The sequence below is a fragment of the Hyaena hyaena genome, unplaced genomic scaffold, assembly GCF_003009895.1.
Source record: "Hyaena hyaena isolate Hyena2069 unplaced genomic scaffold, ASM300989v1 scaffold_499, whole genome shotgun sequence".
NCBI lineage: Eukaryota > Metazoa > Chordata > Mammalia > Carnivora > Hyaenidae > Hyaena > Hyaena hyaena.
The window spans coordinates 342,159-360,101 of NW_024081129.1; the positions used below are offsets into that span (position 1 = coordinate 342,159).

The 17,943-nt window shown below is 51.8% G+C and overlaps 1 protein-coding gene across 4 annotated transcripts; it reads right to left on the reverse strand.

Moving 5' to 3' along the window:
* Positions 1–112: 112 nt before the first annotated feature.
* RMND5B (required for meiotic nuclear division 5 homolog B) lies at positions 113–14,670 on the reverse strand. 4 transcript variants are annotated; one of them, XM_039254644.1, is made up of 10 exons: positions 14,623–14,670; positions 9,325–9,475; positions 4,349–4,494; positions 4,080–4,220; positions 3,469–3,569; positions 3,119–3,285; positions 2,142–2,307; positions 983–1,085; positions 731–885; positions 113–646 (listed from the first exon to the last, which is right to left on the reverse strand). In XM_039254644.1, the coding sequence occupies exons 2-10, from the start codon at positions 9,461–9,463 to the stop codon at positions 583–585; spliced, it is 1,182 nt and encodes a 393-aa protein (XP_039110575.1). In that variant the 5' UTR covers positions 9,464–9,475; positions 14,623–14,670; the 3' UTR covers positions 113–582. The 4 variants fall into 4 exon arrangements, with proteins under 4 accessions (XP_039110575.1, XP_039110574.1, XP_039110577.1 ...); XM_039254643.1 differs by lacking the exon at positions 14,623–14,670 and adding an exon at positions 14,358–14,616; XM_039254646.1 differs by lacking the exon at positions 14,623–14,670 and adding an exon at positions 12,915–12,935.
* Between the last annotated feature and the right edge of the window lie 3,273 nt (positions 14,671–17,943).

The following is a 17,943-nucleotide window of genomic DNA, read 5'->3' on the forward strand; positions in this document are numbered from 1 at the left end:
TGTGTGAAGGCCTCTTGCCTGGGGTCAGACATCACGGGCTTTGACCCAGGCAGGGAGGGAGGGTGGGTTCTCTCTGGCGCAGTGCGCATGCAGTGATTCCTTGTTGGTGAAGTAAGGAGAAGGCCTGTGAATATATTTGCTCAGTTATAAAACCACGGCATTCAGTTCAAACCCGGACTATTTACAGTGGGAAATGGATACATACAGTCATGAGGCTATACAACCAGAAGGGTGGATACCGCATGGACGTAGCCACGAGTGACCCAGCTGAGGGCAGGACCAGGAAGATGCCCGTGTTGCTGGCCACGTCCTTTGCCTCTCTGTTGGCTGCTACTAAGTCCATGGCAGATATAGACAGGGAAACCGCGGGAGTGCCAAGGCCAGTGTCTCCGGACCCTCCCATCAGGGAGCCAGCTGCCTGGCACAGACTGGTCCATCTTCCTTCTTGGTCTCTGCCCATGGCAGCGCTTGGCCATTTGCGCGAAGTGAACCACAATCCACCGACACCAGCCACCCCTGCCGAGACCAGACCGAGGCTCGAGGGTGAAAAGCCCCTTTGACAAAGTTCCTCCCAGGTGGGTATCAGAATATGATGCGTTTCCCGTCAGCGGGGTTTTGCTCCATGGGACAGTAGGGACACTTGAGCCTGCAAAGGGAGGAGCACAAAGACTGTCTGGGGGCTGGCCAGCAGGAGAGTCAAGCAGGGCGGCGCAGAGCCCGGGGAACTTACTTTCCACCATTAATGAGCTTGTTGAGCGCGTCTCGGGAGATCACGTGGCCGCAGATGAGCTTGATGGGGGGGTTGGAATCTGAAGTCTGCTGCCGTAGGATGGGGCAGGCGAACACTGAGTGGTACCAGCACTTCATGCCCAGTTCGATCTCGATCTGGGGGTGGGGGCACGATGGAGGGGTGAGTCCCACTCCTGGCCGCGGTTCCCCTTCCCGGTGCCACTGGCCAATGCCTCCCCCCACTAGTTCTCACCGGTAACTCATCCTTGTGACTCCAGACCCCCGTGCACTGCCGCTGCTCGATCACAGCCTTGATGTTCATCAGCACCGGCAGCGCCACACAGCCAGAGGCAAAGCTGTGGAACAAAGAGCAGGGTCTGCAGTGGCCCAGACCAAGGACCAGTGGACAAAGGCACCAGCACACTATTGGTGGTGGTGTGTGTCCTGGGACAGGGTTCTAAAGTGGTACGTGGTCAGACTGGTCCTTGAAAACCTCGCCAGTCGCTCATAAAGTGCCACGTATGTAGTTAGGTATGTCCAACTCTAGGGTCATTCTAACGCACCCCAGAGTGTGCAAACCTAGGGGGAGACAAAAGGAAGATCCAGGGGGAGATCCCTGCTCATCCAACCACTGGAATGTCGTTGCCGCACTGGGGCCGGCAATCAGTTTGCAGGGGCCCCCGCATGCCTGTTTCCCCCACTCTGCTGCCATGATGCACCTGACTGGTTGTCTACGTGGTTATCATCCCTTGGAAATGGGAGAGGATTCAGATCTCACAATGACTCAGGCAGGGGCGGGGAGTCGACTGGCTGGTGCCTCAGGTGCTAAATACCTATGATGCTCAGGGAAAGCCGGCACTCCAGAACCATCCTGAAGCGCCACTGGTGTTCCTGCCAGGAAGCACTGTTTTCAAACCTGAACCCTTCACCCTGCGTGGGGCGGGGCAGGAGATTCCATGATCTGTCTAAATAAGACGCCCGTGACGCCCTCCACATTACAGTAACCCACGGTACTGTAAGGGTGCCTTCTGAGGGAAAAGACTCAATACATGTTACTCAGCCACTTTCAAGCCTCCCCAAAGGGACGTGGTTTGAAACATGAGGTTGAGAGGACAGGTTACAAAGGGTCTCGTGATAATTCAGGGGTGAGGTGCGGGCAAGACCGCTCGTTCCAAAGACCTTAGAGAAGGGGAACATTGACCCTGCCCCTGACCTTGCAGTGACATCGGGCCACAACTTCCTGATCTCAGCTTCTCCACCTATAAAAACAGGTAACTCCTACCTGGAGGAATGACTGAGAGCCAGTTTAGGTTTCAGAGAACCAAGCACCATCCCCAGCACATGAACGGCTTCAGCAAACTGTTTCCCTAGAGGCCCTCCCACTGGCACTGCCCCCATGGGGCTGCCCGTACCTGACGCTGAGAGGTGACTCCACCGAGAGCCCCAGCAGGGAGCAGGCGTCCCGGGTGAAGGTCTCACAGATCTCTGCCCAGTGGCTGTTGTCCAGGAGGTGGCAGTAGGGCGACTTCTCCAAGCCCAGCCGCAGGTACACCAGACTGCCCATCATCACCTGGATCTCTAAGAGGCAGGCAGGGCACAGGTCAGGGCGCGCAGGCTGGAGAGCAGGCAGAGCCCCGCAGCACCCAAGGCCCTGACGAATTTGAGGGGGGGGCAGGTAGCGCTGAGATGCCCTTGGGCAAAACGGGGTTTTCCCTAAAGTCTCATGTGGAGGCCGAGTCTAGGGCCTGCTCCTGTGGGACAAAGACAGGCATCCACTCAAGGAAGTCTGGAAAGTGAGCGTGAGTTCGCTGCCCATCCTTCCAACTGCAGGACCAGCATTTTTCTTCTCCCAACACTGGCTGGTCTACCTTTTAAAACACTTCCAGGTGGTATCTAGGTTCACTAACAGTGCTTGGTTTTCATGATTTCACAAATAAAATGTGAAGTGATAAGTAGGAACAGAGCTAAAGAAAAAAAAGGGACCAACGGTAGGGGTGGTTACTGGCAGGGAACATCTAGAAGGTGAGGCTCAGATGACTAAGGCGTGGAAACCCCAGGTGACAGAAGGTTTGGGAAGAAAGCTGCGGAGGGGGCGCCCAGAAGGAGTGGGGTTCTTCTAGGTGGGAGGCCTGTACTGAGGCCTGACAGCATGAGGGCACACAGGCCCGCCCTGCTGAGTGGGTGTGGCACACAGCAGGTGGCAGGGACCAAAGTGGTCTGCGACAGTGGCAGAGGCAGATGCAGAGCAAGAGTCTTGAGTTTGGAGTTCACCTTGGAGACAGCGAGGGAGGGGTCAGAGTTCTCGGGCTGGGGACCGGTATCCTGGCCACATGCAGCCCCTCAGGCGGGCCAGGGCCCGGCAGCACCCACCCCAGCACCTGGCGCGCACCTCGCTGGTGCAGCCGTGCAAATGGCTGAAAGTGCCGGGCGTAGTTGAGGGCCTCCAGCTGCTTCTCGGGGCCGCCCGCCAGGAGCCGGATGAAGTGCAGTCGGTGCAGCTTGAACTCCAGGGAGCTGTTGAGCTCGAGCAGGCGCTGCCTGTGGGAGACAGCCCACCTGGGAAGAAAGGGAGCTGGTGGGGCACGAGAAGGGGTCAGCAGAGAGCCAGGACGGAGGTGGGCTCCAAAAGCCTAGGTGAGGCCCACACCACAGGGCCGGAGACACGTCAAGCACACCGGGTGATAGAGGAGACGGCAGACATGCCCTGTGCCCCTCTGGCCCACCCGGGGGCCTACTCACTCCAACGCCGGCCCTAGGTCTTGTTCGTGCAGAGCTTCCAGGATTCGATTCAGCTCCAGGAAAGGCTGCTTGAAGTCCAGGTCCACGTTCAGCGTGGATTCCTGTGGGGGGAAAGCGCAGTCCCACTGCTGGAGGACAGCATGTCCAGAACACTTCAGTTCTGTGAAGCCAAGTGTCACATGCTGGCCTTCAAGAGCACAGACCCTGGCTGACCCTGGCCCACCCCGGCCCCAGGGACTCTGAGACCTGTGCAGAGCAGCATGGTGAGAGCGGGACTCCTCTTCAGTCCTCTTAATTCCATTAGAGAAAGTAGCCTTTACCTTTACTGCTTGTGTGTTTTTAACACCTAACAAGTGTTACTTGTTGTTTCCTATTTAGGAAAGGGCTATCAGACCTCACCTCAGAACCCTGGCTGGCAACCAACTCTAGCTAGAAGTTCAGGACTTCACTCCCCATCATCTATATTTTAGAGCTACCTTCCATTTAGGGCAGGGGAAATGATTTCCTTTCTAAAAGGAGTTTATGTAAAGAATAACAGGAACCTGATACAAAGACAGCTATCAAGCAGGAGCAGAACAGGCAGGTTCCAGAGCCTTCGCCCAGGCCGTTACCTGGCACAGCTCCTCGGCAACACTGAGCATGCCCTGCTGGTATAGGTGCTCCACGATGGCCATCTGCAGGATCTGCTGCTGCTTCTCCCGCGAGTCCCACACCGCGTCGGAGACGACACCACAAATCTCAGAGTCGAAGTTCTGATGAGGACGACAGACAGGGCCCTGTGACTCAGCCTCTGTGCTTCTCACGCTCGCTTTCCCACTGAGCCCGACACACTAGCTCCGGGGTATCCCGGCCCCCAGCTTGTGGCTGCCCACATGCTCACCCTGTCAATGGCTTTGCCCACTCGGGAGACACTGCTGTGAATGTCCTTGTGGTCCGAAGCCAGTTTCTGCACGGTGTCTTTGATCTTCCGGCAGCACTGGGACATCACCAGGGAGAGGGTGGCGGAGAGGGGGGTCCCTTGGAGGGCTGCATGGAAACACCGGCAGTGAGGCAGGACACAGAGGAGCCCGCCATGTCCCTGTGTCCTCTAAACACCGGCCTAGAGGCCCGGGAGGCAGCCCTGAACTCACAAGGAAAGACCCCAGCTTCTGCCCCAGGTCCTGCCACTTTAATTACATGCCTTGGAGCTGATCGAGTGGGCCAAGTGAGGTCATCTCCCGGTTCATTTCCTCAGCTGTAAAATGGGTGACTGTACTGGCCCTGTACACTGCTGTGAAAGGCAGCACTGCCTGTGGGTAAGCACTTTATTTTAGCTCATTTAATCCTCACCACCGGTCTCTGCAGTGGGCTGAGTATCCCGTCCTGTAGCTGAGGAAGCTGAGGCAGGAACTTGCCAGGTGACAGCAGTGACAGCTGGAAAGCCCATGCTCCTCACCACCACACCGGATGGCTCTTTATGGTGGTGAGTGAGACAGCACGTGTGAGAAGGCTTCGAACCACAAGGCACTGCCCTGTGTTCATGCCTCTTATCAACCCAGAGGACAGGATACCGCCTGGGAGGCACAGGGCTATTTCTGGCTCAGGACCCCAGGTCTGCAATGGTTTTCAGGCCCCTCCTCCAGCCCAGCATCAGTGAGCCTTCTTTAGACTGCAACACCTTAGTTCAGGGAAAGAAACATGACCCAGGAGGGCCAAGGAGTGTCTCAGCTCTAAGACCAGAAGCCCTGGAAGACAGATGCAACCTGCTAAAGTGCTGAACGACCCAATGGGAACTGGAGCTTCTGGAGCACCGCGACCACCGCAGGCGAGATGTGTATGAAGCCAGCATGCACTGAGAGGGTCACATGGGCATCTGGGCGCGCCGGGCCTGGACATCTCAATTACCTGAGTCCACGAATCATCTCCCCACCCCCTCATGTTTGTTTACCCTGGTCTAAGCTGGGTTTCTGTCACTTGTTTTTGGTTTTTGTTTGTTTTTGAGAGAGAGAGGGAGGGAGAGAGAGGGAGCAGGGGAGGGACAGAGAGAGAGGGGATAGAATCCCAAGCAAGTTCTGCACTGCGTGATGTGGGGCTCAAACTCATGAACAGTGAGATCATGACCTGAGCCAAAATCAAGAGTGGGACACTTAGCCCACGGAACCACCCAGCACCCCTGGGTTTGTCACTTATAACTGAATGTATCCTGATAAATACAGACAGGAGGCAATGGCTGGGCGAGATGGAGCAGGACTGCATTCCACTCTGACATCAGTGCCAACTGCCCCAACCCCACCTTGCCCCTCACCTCTCACATTCTGCTCCATTCAGGTGACAGAGGACCACACTCTGCATATTCCCTGGCCACACCTTTAGTAGGACAAAGCAACAGCTCTCAGGAAACCAAACCCCTTTTGTTTTTTTTAAAGTAAGCTCTAGGCCCAACGTGGGGCTTGAACTCATGATCCGAAGATAGAGAGTCGCACGCTCCACCGACTGAGCCAGCAAGGTGTCCCAAAGCCAAAGCTTTTTAACCTGAAATCCCCAAATCTTCTCTGCCCAAGGTCCCACGGACAACCACGAGCCCTGACAAATCCCCATCTGAGAAAACCCAGTGTCCCTGTAAAGAGGCTGCAGCAGCCATCACCATCCGGGAACCAAGACCACAGCATACAAGAGCTTCAGACTCTCAAAAGGGAACATCCTACCATACACAGTTAACATGCCATCAAGGTCGAGGGCACTTATTATAGCACGGCACAGCCATATGATGGAACGGTAAGCCACCAGGTGCAAGGATGAGGCAGAATTCTCTGTGCTGATACAGAAAAGCGAGGTACAGGAAAGCATGCACTTTATGCTACCCTTTTCGTATTTAAAAAAGGGGGGGGAGGAGACAGACACACATGCCACTTCTATGTGCACCCAGATGCTATCTGGAAGGGCATCCAAGAAACAGGGGACAGGACTTGACTTGGGGGGAGAAGCACACAGAAACTGGGAATCAAGGGTGAAAAGGAGACTCACTTTGCACTGTATGCTTTTTTGATCTTATAAGTTTTCCATGTGCATACTTTCTTTAAAAAAATAAAAAGGAAACACTTGATTCTGTAGATTTGTTTTTCTCAGTGGTACCAGTGCAGCAATTCTGAAAATACTTTCTTTTTTTTTTTTTTTTTTAAATGTTTTTATTTATTTCTAGAAGAGAGAATCAGCGTGAGCAGGGGAGGGTCAGAGAGAGAGGGAGTCACAGACTGAAACAGGCTCCAGGCTCTGAGCTGGCAGTCAGCACAGAGCCCGACGCGGGGGTCGAACCCACAAACCGCGAGATCATGACCTAAGCGAAAGTCGGAAAGTCGGACGCTTAACCGACTAAGCCACCCAGGCGCCCCTGAAAATACTTTCTACGTATCACAGACATCAAGCAGATGAGAAATTTACTGATGTTGTTGGGAGTCTTCTCATGGATGCAGAAAAGAGATTTGGCTATGGACGCGGGAAGTCTAGAAGAACTCTGAATACTGGATTGAAATTATAGGTTATCAGCACAAACCCATGGCCTGCAACATACAGATAGAGGTGCCAAAAAAAAAAACAAACAAAAAAAACACACACAGAAACAAGGACACCTCAGTAACAACCCAGATCTTGCTTTCCAACTACCATTTTCCACCAAAAGAACCAGTCTCCTTGCAGAAAGAAATTACTGATTCCAGGAACTATCTTATTGTGCAGCCCCCCCACCCCCCCAAATAACCAGGACCTCATCAATATTAAAAATTTTATACTTCAAAGGATACTATCAAAAGAGTGAAAACACATGACAGGCGCCTGGGTGGCTCAGTTAGTTAGGCTTTAGACTCTCGATTTAGGCTCAAGTCATGATTTCACGGTTCATCAGATTGAGCCATGCATCCAGCTCTGCACTGACAGTGTGTAGAGCCTGCTTGGGATTCTCTTTCTCCCTTTCTCTCTGCCTTTCTCCCCCTACTTCTCAAAATAAATAAGTAAACTTAAAAAATAAAAAAAGAATTTCCATGAAGGGTCTACTATTAAGGGTATATAAAGAACTTCTACAATGCAACAAAAAGAGAACCAATTAAAAAAAGGGAAACAATTAAGTAGACATTTCTCTGATGAAGATAAATAGTCAAGAAGCACATGAAAAGATACTCAGCATCACTAGTCAGCAGGGAAATTCAGGGCAAAACCAGAGTAAGAAAGAAAAAAAGAAAAAAGGAAAGCTGAATGCCAATGAATACAGTTGCGGGGCTTGAACCCAGGAACCACGAGATCATGACCTGAGCCGAAGTTGGACAGAAAACTTAACTGACTGAACCACCAAGGCACTTTAATTCTTCAAAAATGTCAAATGGCATGAAAGACAAAGGCCAAGTGAAAGAAATGTCCCAGGTTTAAAAAAAAAAACAAGATTATGGGGCGCCTGCGTGGCTCAGTCAGGTAAGTGTCTAACTTCGGCTCAGGTCACGGATTTCATGCCGGGCTCTGTGCTGACAGCTCAGGGACTGAAGCCTGCTTCGGATTCTGTGTCTCCCTCTCTCTCTGCCCCTCCCTCACTTGTCCTTTGTCTCTCTCTCTCTCTCTTTCAAAAATAAATAAAAAACATTTAAAAAAATAAATCAAAAGCCAGAGATTAGACATGATGAACAATGCAGTGCTTGATCTTGGATTGGATCCTGGAATGGAGAATAAAATTAAAATGTTTTATGAAAATTATTAGACAATGATAAAATCAAAGTATGAGCTATATTCATTAGATCATAATATTGTATTAATGTTTAATTTACTGATTTTAATAATGACACTGTATTTATGTAAAAGAATGCCCTTGACTGTAGGAAATACACACCAAAAGTTTAGGGGTCAAGTGGTTCGATATCTGCAACTTTCTTTTCTTTCTTTTTTAATATTTATTTAATTTTGAGAAAGAGAGAGAGACAGAGCAGGAGTGGGGGAGGGTCAGAGAGAGGGAAACAAGAATCCGATCAGCCTCCAGTCTCTGAGCTGTCAGCACACAGCCTGATGCGGGGCTCGAACCCACAAACCACGAGATCATGACCTGAGCCGAAGTCAGCCGCTTAACCAACTGAGCAACACAGGTGCCCCTGCAACTTATTTTCAAATGATTAAAAAGTAAGAGTAGGCAAAAGAAGTGATAAAACAAATCTGGCAACATATCCCCAGTTGGTGAATTTGGATGAAGGGCACATATGAGTTCTCTATACTATTCTTGGAACTCTTCTGTAAATTTGAAACTTCCTGAGGCACCTGGGTGGCTCAGTTGGTTAAGCGTCCGACTTCGGCTCAGGTCATGATCTCACGGTTTGTGGGTTCGAGCCCCGCGTCGAGCTCTGTGCTGACAGCTCAGAGTCTGGAGCCTGCTTCTGATTCTGTGTCTCCCTTTCTCTCTGACCCTCCCCTGCTCATGCGCGCTCTCTCTCTCTCTCTCTCAGAAATAAATAAAACATTAAAAATTTAAAAAAAAAAGAAACTTCCCCAAAATGTCTTTTTTTTTTTTTTCAAAGAAGAGAGCAAGTAGAGCGTGAGAGAGAGAATCAAGCAAGCTCCACACCCAGCCCAGAGCCCAACACACAGCATGATCGCATGACCCTGAGATCATCACCTGAGCCAAAATCAAGACTCCGGACACTTGACTGACTGAGCCACCCCGCTGCCCCCTAAATTAGTAACTTCTGTTGGGACTTTTGAAACCACTCCTTCAGGGAGGCCTAGGGCTCCATGTACTGACATCCACAAACCGTTCTCCTTCTAGCAGCCTGTCACCAAGCAGCCCTGGGGGTCTCCAAGGTTCCCTGGTAGACAGATGTGGGACTCTGGGCTGGGGGGCAGGGCACCCACCTGCACTGGCCAGCTCAGCCCGCAGCTGGCCCACGTAGTGCAGCAGCTCCTCCAGGCTCTGCTCGCAGTGCTGCCCGTAGGTCAGGAACTTCTGCAGGACCTTGTCCACCTCTCTCTCCACGCTCGCACACTGCTCCATGGTGGCCTCTGCCTGTGGGTGGGAGGGGTCCACTGCGTCAGGCCCCACCTGGGCTGGGGGGGCACTGTGGGGGTGCTCCCATATCCCCCCTCACCACACCCATGTCATTTACTGATGCTCAGGAATTCCCAGCTTTGCATGTGTGTCCACAGCGCCCATCAACCCAGCCAGGGTGCCCCGTGGAGGGTCCAGGCAGGCAATGAGGATGGGTTTTCTGAATCATGGTGACAAAATTACTATTTTCAACTCTTTTCATTCTGTAATACTTGTGCATCTCTTTTTAATCAGAAGAAAGAGCAGGCCTCACAGAGCCTTCAGCAGACGATACACTCTACTAGAAATACATACATACGCTGCCTATTTTCCTATTTCATGTATTTTTACGTGTTCGTTATAAGTGCCTTCTCTTCGGCTAGTGGACATGGCTTTCCACATACCACAGTGACAGAAGCCACGAGGGCAGTCCTTGAACACCTGATAACTGAAAACGCAGCCTAAGGAACAACTGGCCACCACGGGGGCCTGACGGGCTCCGCCTCAGTCGTCCCTGCTGCTCACCCACAGACAGGCAGCCTGTGTTCAGCCGGCCTGCACTCCTGTTCCCTCCCGGCTGCGTGGCGGGCTCTTGCTGCTTCCCCTCCCGGGTGTGCCGGCCCTCACCGCGTCCCTGCTTGAGAAGCTGGCTCATCCTTTCCGAGTCAGCTCAGAGATTGCCTCCTCCAGCAGCCATCCCAGCCTACTGCTGCTTGGCCCCCTCAGCTCCAATGAGGCCCCCTTCGATTTCAGTTTGGATCTCTGGGTAATTTGAGATATTTGAGTAAGTTGGGTATTTGAGGGCCTGCCTCCCCCATTGGACTAGAACATCTCTTGTTATAATACACCCTTCCCTCATTATACCACTGAAAGAAAATGGACCTTTCTTGTCCCACCACCAAGGCACCCTTCCTAAATCCTTTCCACCCTGGGCCACAGCTGCCCTCTATGCCAGAGCAGTCTTTGACACTGACCACATGCACACTCCTCAAAACGTCGGTGACAGCGTTCCCTCCCTATCATTCTAATGGATTTGCAAGGAGAGGGCTCGCACAAACATTCAAATCTAGCCAGCTGTCCATTCTCTCAAAGAAAGGTCCGGAGTAACATCACAAGAATTCCACGGCTGAGGTGACCACTGGGGTGCTCCGAGTTTCATACTCCCCATTCACACCAGCACCACCCTTGGCTCAGCCTGCAGCCCCCTCCTTCCCAGACAAGGGATGAGCGATGGAGAAATGGTGACCAGGGCCTTGAGATGAGGTTTTGCCCTCTCTCCTTATGGCTGATGCCATCGCACTAGAATTTGTAATCATAATCGTGGTGTCCAGAAGTCATGCCTCCCTCTCTGTGCCCCCTGAACAAATACCCTATAACTGAATGTGAGCCATTATGTGCAAAATATACCAGGAACTCTTGTCTGAAATAATAATAATTATTATTACTCCTACTAACAGTTAACATTTCATCGGGTCTTATCATGTGCCAACTTTGTGTGCATTAATTTAGTTGCGTTTTTTTTAAATGTTTATTTACTTATTGGGCGGGCAGGGGCAGAGAGAGAGAATCCTAAGCGAGCCCCACACTGTTAGCTAGAATCCAGCACGGGGCTCAATCTCACAACCAACCATGAGACTGTGACCTGAGCCAAAATCAAGGGTCAGACACTTAACCAACTGAGCCACCCAGGTGCCCCTGATTTACTTCTCATCAAAACACCATGAAGTAAGTACAGTTATTAGTCCCATTTTACAGATGACAGAAATGAGACACAGAAAGATTAAAGAACTTGCCCAAGGTCACAAAGCTAAGAAAGGGAGGACCTAGGAAGTGAAGCCGAGCAGTCTGGCTCCAGAGCCCTTCTCTGAAGCACTTTGCGTCTCACTACTCTCTGGACTGACTTCAACAGGCCGCTGTCTCACCAGGAGAGGAAAGCAGCCAGTATCTGCGGCTGGAATGAGCGCACAGCAACGATCAATGACGACAAGCAACAGGGAATTAACCACACAGCCTGTGAGATGATCAACTAGGAAAGATGGCACCACAAAAGAATGTGCCAAGAGCTGGGGAACCAGCTAGAATCACCACAAGTTACCAAACATAAATACAGCTCAAGAAAGGTCAGGGCCTCACCAAGGTCAAACAAGTCTGGCCCTGTCGGGTACCAACAGGCCAGGATTATCTAAGGGAAGCCCTAGTCAGCATCTTGGAATTATATTAAAAAGCTGAGAGATGGGGCGCCTGGGTCGCTCAGTCGGTTAAGCGTCTGACTTCGGCTCAGGTCATGATCTCACAGTTCGTGGGTTCAAGCCCCACATCAGGCTCTGTGCTGACAGCTAGCTCAGAGCCTGGAGCCTGTCTTAAGATTCTGTGTCTCCCTCTCTCTCTGACCCTCCCCTGCTCATGCTGTCTCTCTCTCAAAAATAAATAAAACATTAAAAAAAAAATTTTTTTTAAGCTGAGGGAGGAGATTGGTACAAGGATTTTCACCTCCAGAGCTGTGTATTGTGGGGAAAAAGTGGAAGACAATCTAGGAGGCACGGGGGGTGAGGGTGGGGGGGAAGTCGTAAGTCGAGGAAGTAAAATGTGGGAGATGCATCTATGGAAACCTGGGTGGCATTGAGAAACCACCTCAGAGATACTCACAGGATCATCAATAACATCCCAAAACACAGTCCTGAAGGGGAAAAAAGAAACAATGAACTCTAGGCAGAATACCATTTATGTAAATTAAAATCTATTTGATAGCCAAGGACACAGGCAAATGAAAGGATTTACACCAAACACAGCAGGGTGGTTTCCTATGGTGGGAGAGTGGGGAGGAAAGGGGATAAAAGGGAATACGTAAATAAATACAAAAGAGATAAAGGCCGTGCCTGAACCAGTTAAATGTGTAACGAACTGAGTCTGATGAACTCAATAAAATCTAAAATAAAATAAATAAGCCGGGGAAACAGAACTGCTTTAAAGATTCTACCCAAAAAGCCCAGGAGGCCAACGCGGCGTGTCCACAGCAAGCCAGTCTGCCTCAACCACACTCGGTCATCTTCACCAGGCACCAGGATGGAAGAGTGTGTGAATCTGTTTTTGACAAGCTTCACGATGAATCCAGCGGAACTCCATGTCCATTTCAAGCCCTCCTCCTTAAGGTGTCACATGCACAGAAATGACCCACCAGGATGACCCCTTCAAAACGACGCATCAGCCCTCGTCACCCCTTAACTCAATGCTGCCTGGCCTGACACACACGCTGTGTGTAATTACACGTTCGCTTCCTCTGCACAAACCATTCCTGTGTCCAGAGTGGCCCATGCACTGCTTTGCACAGAGACCACGAAAAGCAGTTTAATCACTGGCTCCCCCACACAGCCCTCAACAAACCCCCCCCAACCCCAATCTCCTTCTCTGCTTCACAAACCTCCGTGGAGGACACGCACACCAGTCCCGAGTCCTCAGCACTGTGGCACAGTGACTGCCTCTTTACAGGTCTGCCCCCACTAGACTGTGAGCTGCTCAGGGCAGGAGGCCAGTCTTGTCCTCTCTCTCTCCTCAGTGCCCAGCCCAGGGCCTGGTCCACAGTGGGTGTTGGGTGAATGCTCACTGATTAAATGGTGCATCCACTTCCTAACCGCTGGGCTAGCAGGCCTGAGCTTGAACCTGCAGGGGGCTGGACAGGAAGACACATGAACCAAGAATTAAAATCCCCACTAAGGCACGCATGGGTTTTGTCCCCAGTCTTCCGCATCCTGAAACAGAAGGACCCCCTTCTGGGGCAAAAGAGAAGAAGGGATGTAGATGCAAATCACAGAAAGGTCCCCTTTGCCGTTTGACACAGAACTGGACAGCCTTGGGACATCTGGGTTGAGCATCTGACTTCGGCTCAGGTCATGATCTAGCAGCTCGTGGGTTCGAGCCCCGTGTCTGGCTCTGTGCTGACATCGCAGAGCCCGCTTCAGATCCTGTTTCCCTCTCTCTCTGCACCTCCCCCGCTCACTCTCTCTCTCAAAAATAAAAAAATAAAATAAACATTAACCAAAAAAATGCCTAGAACTGAACAGCCTCCACTGACCCAACTCGTACACCTCTGCACCCCTCACCTCTACCCAGTCTCCACCCTACCCACCACTCCTCTGCTTAAAACCCAATAGATCCCTACTGTACTCAGAATAAAATCCCCCCCCTTTTTTTTAGGTTTATTTATTTCTTTTAGTAATCTCTACACCCAACACGGAGGCTTGAATCCACCACCCTGAGATCAAGAGTCACATGCTCCTCTGAGCCAGCCGGGCAGCCTCCCCTCCCCCCTTCTTTTTACGGCCTACAAGCCTCTATGTGAGCTGACTTCCAACCACCCCTCTGTCTTTATCTACCACTCTCCCCCTCACTGCCCATACTCCCAATCACACTAGCCTTTGTCCTGTCCCTGACTACCCTGAGTTTATTTCCGTCTCAGGACCTCCAACTGGCTGTTCCCTCCGCCTGACACACTCTTCGCCTGAATCTTCCCATGACTCCATGACTGGCTCCTTATCAGGGTCCAATGTCAGCATCACGTCTTCAGAGGTGCTCTCCTACACCACAGTACCCAACGTTGCCCCTCTGCTTCACCCCTACTCCAGACACCCTATCTTATCACCCTGTTTCTTTTCTTCATTGCACATCCCTATTTGAAGTTTCAAATCTTTCTTTCGTCATTAGTCAAAACTGGAGGGAGGACAAGGCCCACCATTTCCGCTAAGCCGCAACTCCTACTAGGAATTCCGCCTGCATTAACGCGCAAATGACTGGCAAAACTCCTACTCATCCTTCAAAAGACCCCGCTCCAAGGGCCCGTCTGGCCCCATCGTCCATACTGGGTTACCTGAGACCCGGCCGGGTCGCACTAGGATGGGACGTCTCAGTACCAGCGACTCTCCTGACAGAGGCGGCTCCTCCAGGGTCCACGGAGTCCGTGGGACTCCAGCTGCCCGGGGGCCGACGACTGAGGAGGAAACAAGCCCACGGACGGGCTGCGGAGAAGGCCCGGAGCCTGGGAGCGCGGTGAGGCTCCCGCGCCCCCGTCGGTCGGAGCGGCGCCCCTGGTCCTGCGCCCGCACCTCACCGCCCGGAAGCCAGCCGGTTCTCACCTCTTCCCACAGCCGAGGCCCAGGCTTCCGGCGCCGCTGTCATCGGAACCGGAAGCCGCGGCGGCGGCTGGGCTGGGCGGGGCTGAGCTGGACCCGCCCACTCGCGGCCTGGCGGAGGGGTGGCCGTCCCACAAGCCCGAAGCTCTGGGCCCGAGCGCTCGGCTTTCCCCTCTCGCGCGCCACGAGTGGAGTCGCCCGCAGGAGCCGCGCGGCCGCTGGAAGCCGCGCCTCCAGCCGTTGGACAATCGCCTTTGGGCTCCCCCGGGCGCCCTCAGCCGCCTGCAGAGTTGCGACCTTCCCAGTCGGTAGGAAGGAATCGGACCGACCCACTTGGCGGCCGGTGGGGGTGCGTGGGCCTGGTCGCCCCGGCTTCTCCACCCGGGTCCGGAGTGGCCCAACTCTGCTCTCGGAAGCCCCAAACCCGAAACAACTGTGCCTCCCCCGCCCCTTGCCTTTCGCCCTCCTTCAAAGGGAGGACAATTCCGAACAGCATAGTGCAAGTTAGGGGTCCAAGAGTTAAGCTCTCCTGCTGTGGTTCCTTGGTGCTCTTTTTGGAAACATCAGGCGACGTGTAAATTTTCTTTTTTCTGCCCAGCCTCGCAGGTCCCCTGAGCCTGTACGCGATACACCCACTGGCTAGTCAACAAAGATTCTGCTGGTGAGAGGTGTCGCCCGCCCTCTGAGAACGCCCTCCTTGAGGGGCGGGGTGTAGGGTGGGGGGGGTGCAAAATGGCCCTAAGGAATAAGGGTAAGGGTTAGGTAGGGAGAGGAGGCGGTGGCCCCAAACCCGGACTGAATTCAGGATCCCCCCCAGACCTGGGGCGCAGAGGAGTGGCAGAGAAGCTCCCTATTTCCTCGGAGACTTGGACTAGAAACAGCCAGAAAAAAGGCTCGATCTCGTTTCCCTGACTTCCTGCTCCCTAAAAAGGGCCAGTCTCATTCCAGAGCAACCTCCCCTCCAACCCTCCAGGCCTCCTTCCCACCCCCACCACCAAACATCCTTGCGCAATCTTGTTTTCTGTATAGCATTTGCACAATCCAGTTGTGTTTTGTTTATAGCATTTGACTTGAAATTGCCTTGTGTGTTTATTCGTTTATTCTGTCTTCCAGCCCCTAACACATGCACACACCCTTTAAGATAAAAGGTCCATTGGGGCCATGACTTTGCACTCATCAGTGCGAGTGCGTGCTTGGAACAGAGTAAGTGCTGAAAAATACTCCGAGGTAGCCAATGTCCTCTACTTTTGAATGAGAAAACGGCGGCTCCAAAACCTTATGACACACACAGGGAAGAGGGCGGTCCACAGCCCCACACCGACCAACCGTTGCAGCATCGCTGAGAGGCCTGTCGGTGCACCTGGAGCCTGGGTGGTCCTGGCCAACGTCAGGGCCGCGGGGGCGGAGAGTTGAGTGAACCCTGCCTGGAGCCACGGGCTGGGCTGAAGCCGCCTCCGCCTCCGAGTTGGCAGGACCGCACAGACCTTCCTAAGGCCCCAGGCTTCCCCACTTCCTCTGGGGGAGCCCTTGCTTGCCTCACAGTCCGGGTGGGCGTGAGCAAAACCTGGCTTCTCCAAGGACTTTGAATGCCCTGCTCATGCGTGTACACACACACACACCAACACACCCTCACACCGCAGGCCATTTCACCTCTATCCGCCATCGTCGTCCACCCCACATGTGGCTCTCCTTGCCTGTCGGTTTCTTCTCAAAGTGCACCATTTTATTACGTAGATGATTTTGTCATGCTCGTTGGGACTATGGCTTTTGTTTTGTTTTTTGTTTGAGGGGTGGGGTGCTTCAAAGCAGAAAAACTTAGCTATTCTCCATAATTCAGTAATAATCTCTCTCATCTTTTGCTAGTTTCCTAAGGATGTTTTTAAATTTCAATCTTCAGTACATGTCCATTTTATTTTGCAAGAGGCAGTGCAAAGTAGGACTTAATTTTTTCTCCAAATTGTGTCCAGTCATCCTGGTACCTCTTATCAAATGATCCTACCTTACCTTCTTGTTTCAAAGCCTTTTATCGTAACATTAAGATTTTCTACCGAATGGAATCTATTTCTGGCTCTTCATTCCTTCCACTGAGATGTATTATTTTTACACCAATGTCATATTGTTTTAGTTTCTACTTTGTAATATGTTCTGATATGCGGTGGGATTATACACTGGTCACAAAAAGGGAAAAAAATAAAAGCAAGATTATTGAGGTAGCAGACCACTGGTTGCTGAGGATGGGAGAGGGCTGACTAGGAGATACAGAAATTTGGGGTGGGCGGGGGGATAACGGAACTATTCTGTATCTTGATTGTAGTGTTGGTTATGCGACTTTCTGCATTTGCCAAAGCTCTAAAAACTGCAGTCTTGGGGCGCCTGGGTGGCTTAGTCGGTTAAGCGTCCGACTTTCGCTTAGGTCATGATCTCGCGGTTCGTGGGTTCGAGCCCCGCGTCGGGCTCTGTGCTGACTGCCAGCTCAGAGCCTGGAGCCTGTTTCAGTCTGTGACTCCCTCTCTCTCTGACCCTCCCCTGCTCACGCTGTCTCTCTCTCTCTCCTAGAAATAAATAAAAAAATATTTAAAAAAAATTAAAAAAAAACAAAACAAAACTGCAGTCTTGGGGCACCTGAGTGTCTCAGTTAAGCACGTCTGACTCTTGATTTCAGCTCAGGTCATGATCTCACAGTTCCTCAATTCGAGCCCCGTGTCAGGCTCTGTGGTATCTCTCTGTCTCCCTCTCTCTCTGTCCCTCCCCTGCTTGCTTGCTCTCAAAAATAAACATTTAAAAATGTTAATAAATAATAAACAAATAAAAACTATAAAAACTAAGCATTTTCCTGTATGTAAATTATACCTTAAAAATGCTGGAGGAGAGAGGGACCAGATACACAAAGAGCACACTAAATAAATCTTTTAAAAAATGGGTGGGGAGGAGGGGCGCCTGGGTGGCTTAGTCGGTTAAGCGTCCGACTTTCGCTTAGGTCATGATCTCGCGGTTTGTGGGTTCAAGCCCCGCGTCGGGCTCTGTGCTGACTGCCAGCTCAGAGCCTGGAACCTGATTCAGAATATGAATCACACTCTCTCTAAAACACACCAAAACACGCAATATCTCTCTCTCTCCTAGAAATAAATAAAACATTAAAAAAATTTAAAAAAAAAAATGGGTGGGGAGGGATGCCTGGGTGGCTTAGTGAGTCAAGCATCCTACTCTTGATTTTGGCTCAGGTCATGATCTCTTGGTTCATGGGATTGAGCGCCACATTGGGCTCCGTGAGGAGCCTGCTCGGGATTCTCTTTCCCTCTCTTTCTGCCCCTGCCCCCACTCATG

Excerpts from the sequence above, each read along its gene's own strand:
- RMND5B (XM_039254644.1), bottom strand. The coding sequence starts at position 9,463 with ATGGAGCAGTGTGCGAGCGTGGAGAGAGAGGTGGACAAGGTCCTGCAG. Across the intron at positions 1,086-2,141 it reads GAGTCACCTCTCAGCGTCAG|CTTTGCCTCTGGCTGTGTGG; the intron begins GTACGGGCAGCC and ends TTTGTTCCACAG. Across the intron at positions 886-982 it reads GTCACAAGGATGAGTTACCG|ATCGAGATCGAACTGGGCAT; the intron begins GTGAGAACTAGT and ends CCCCACCCCCAG.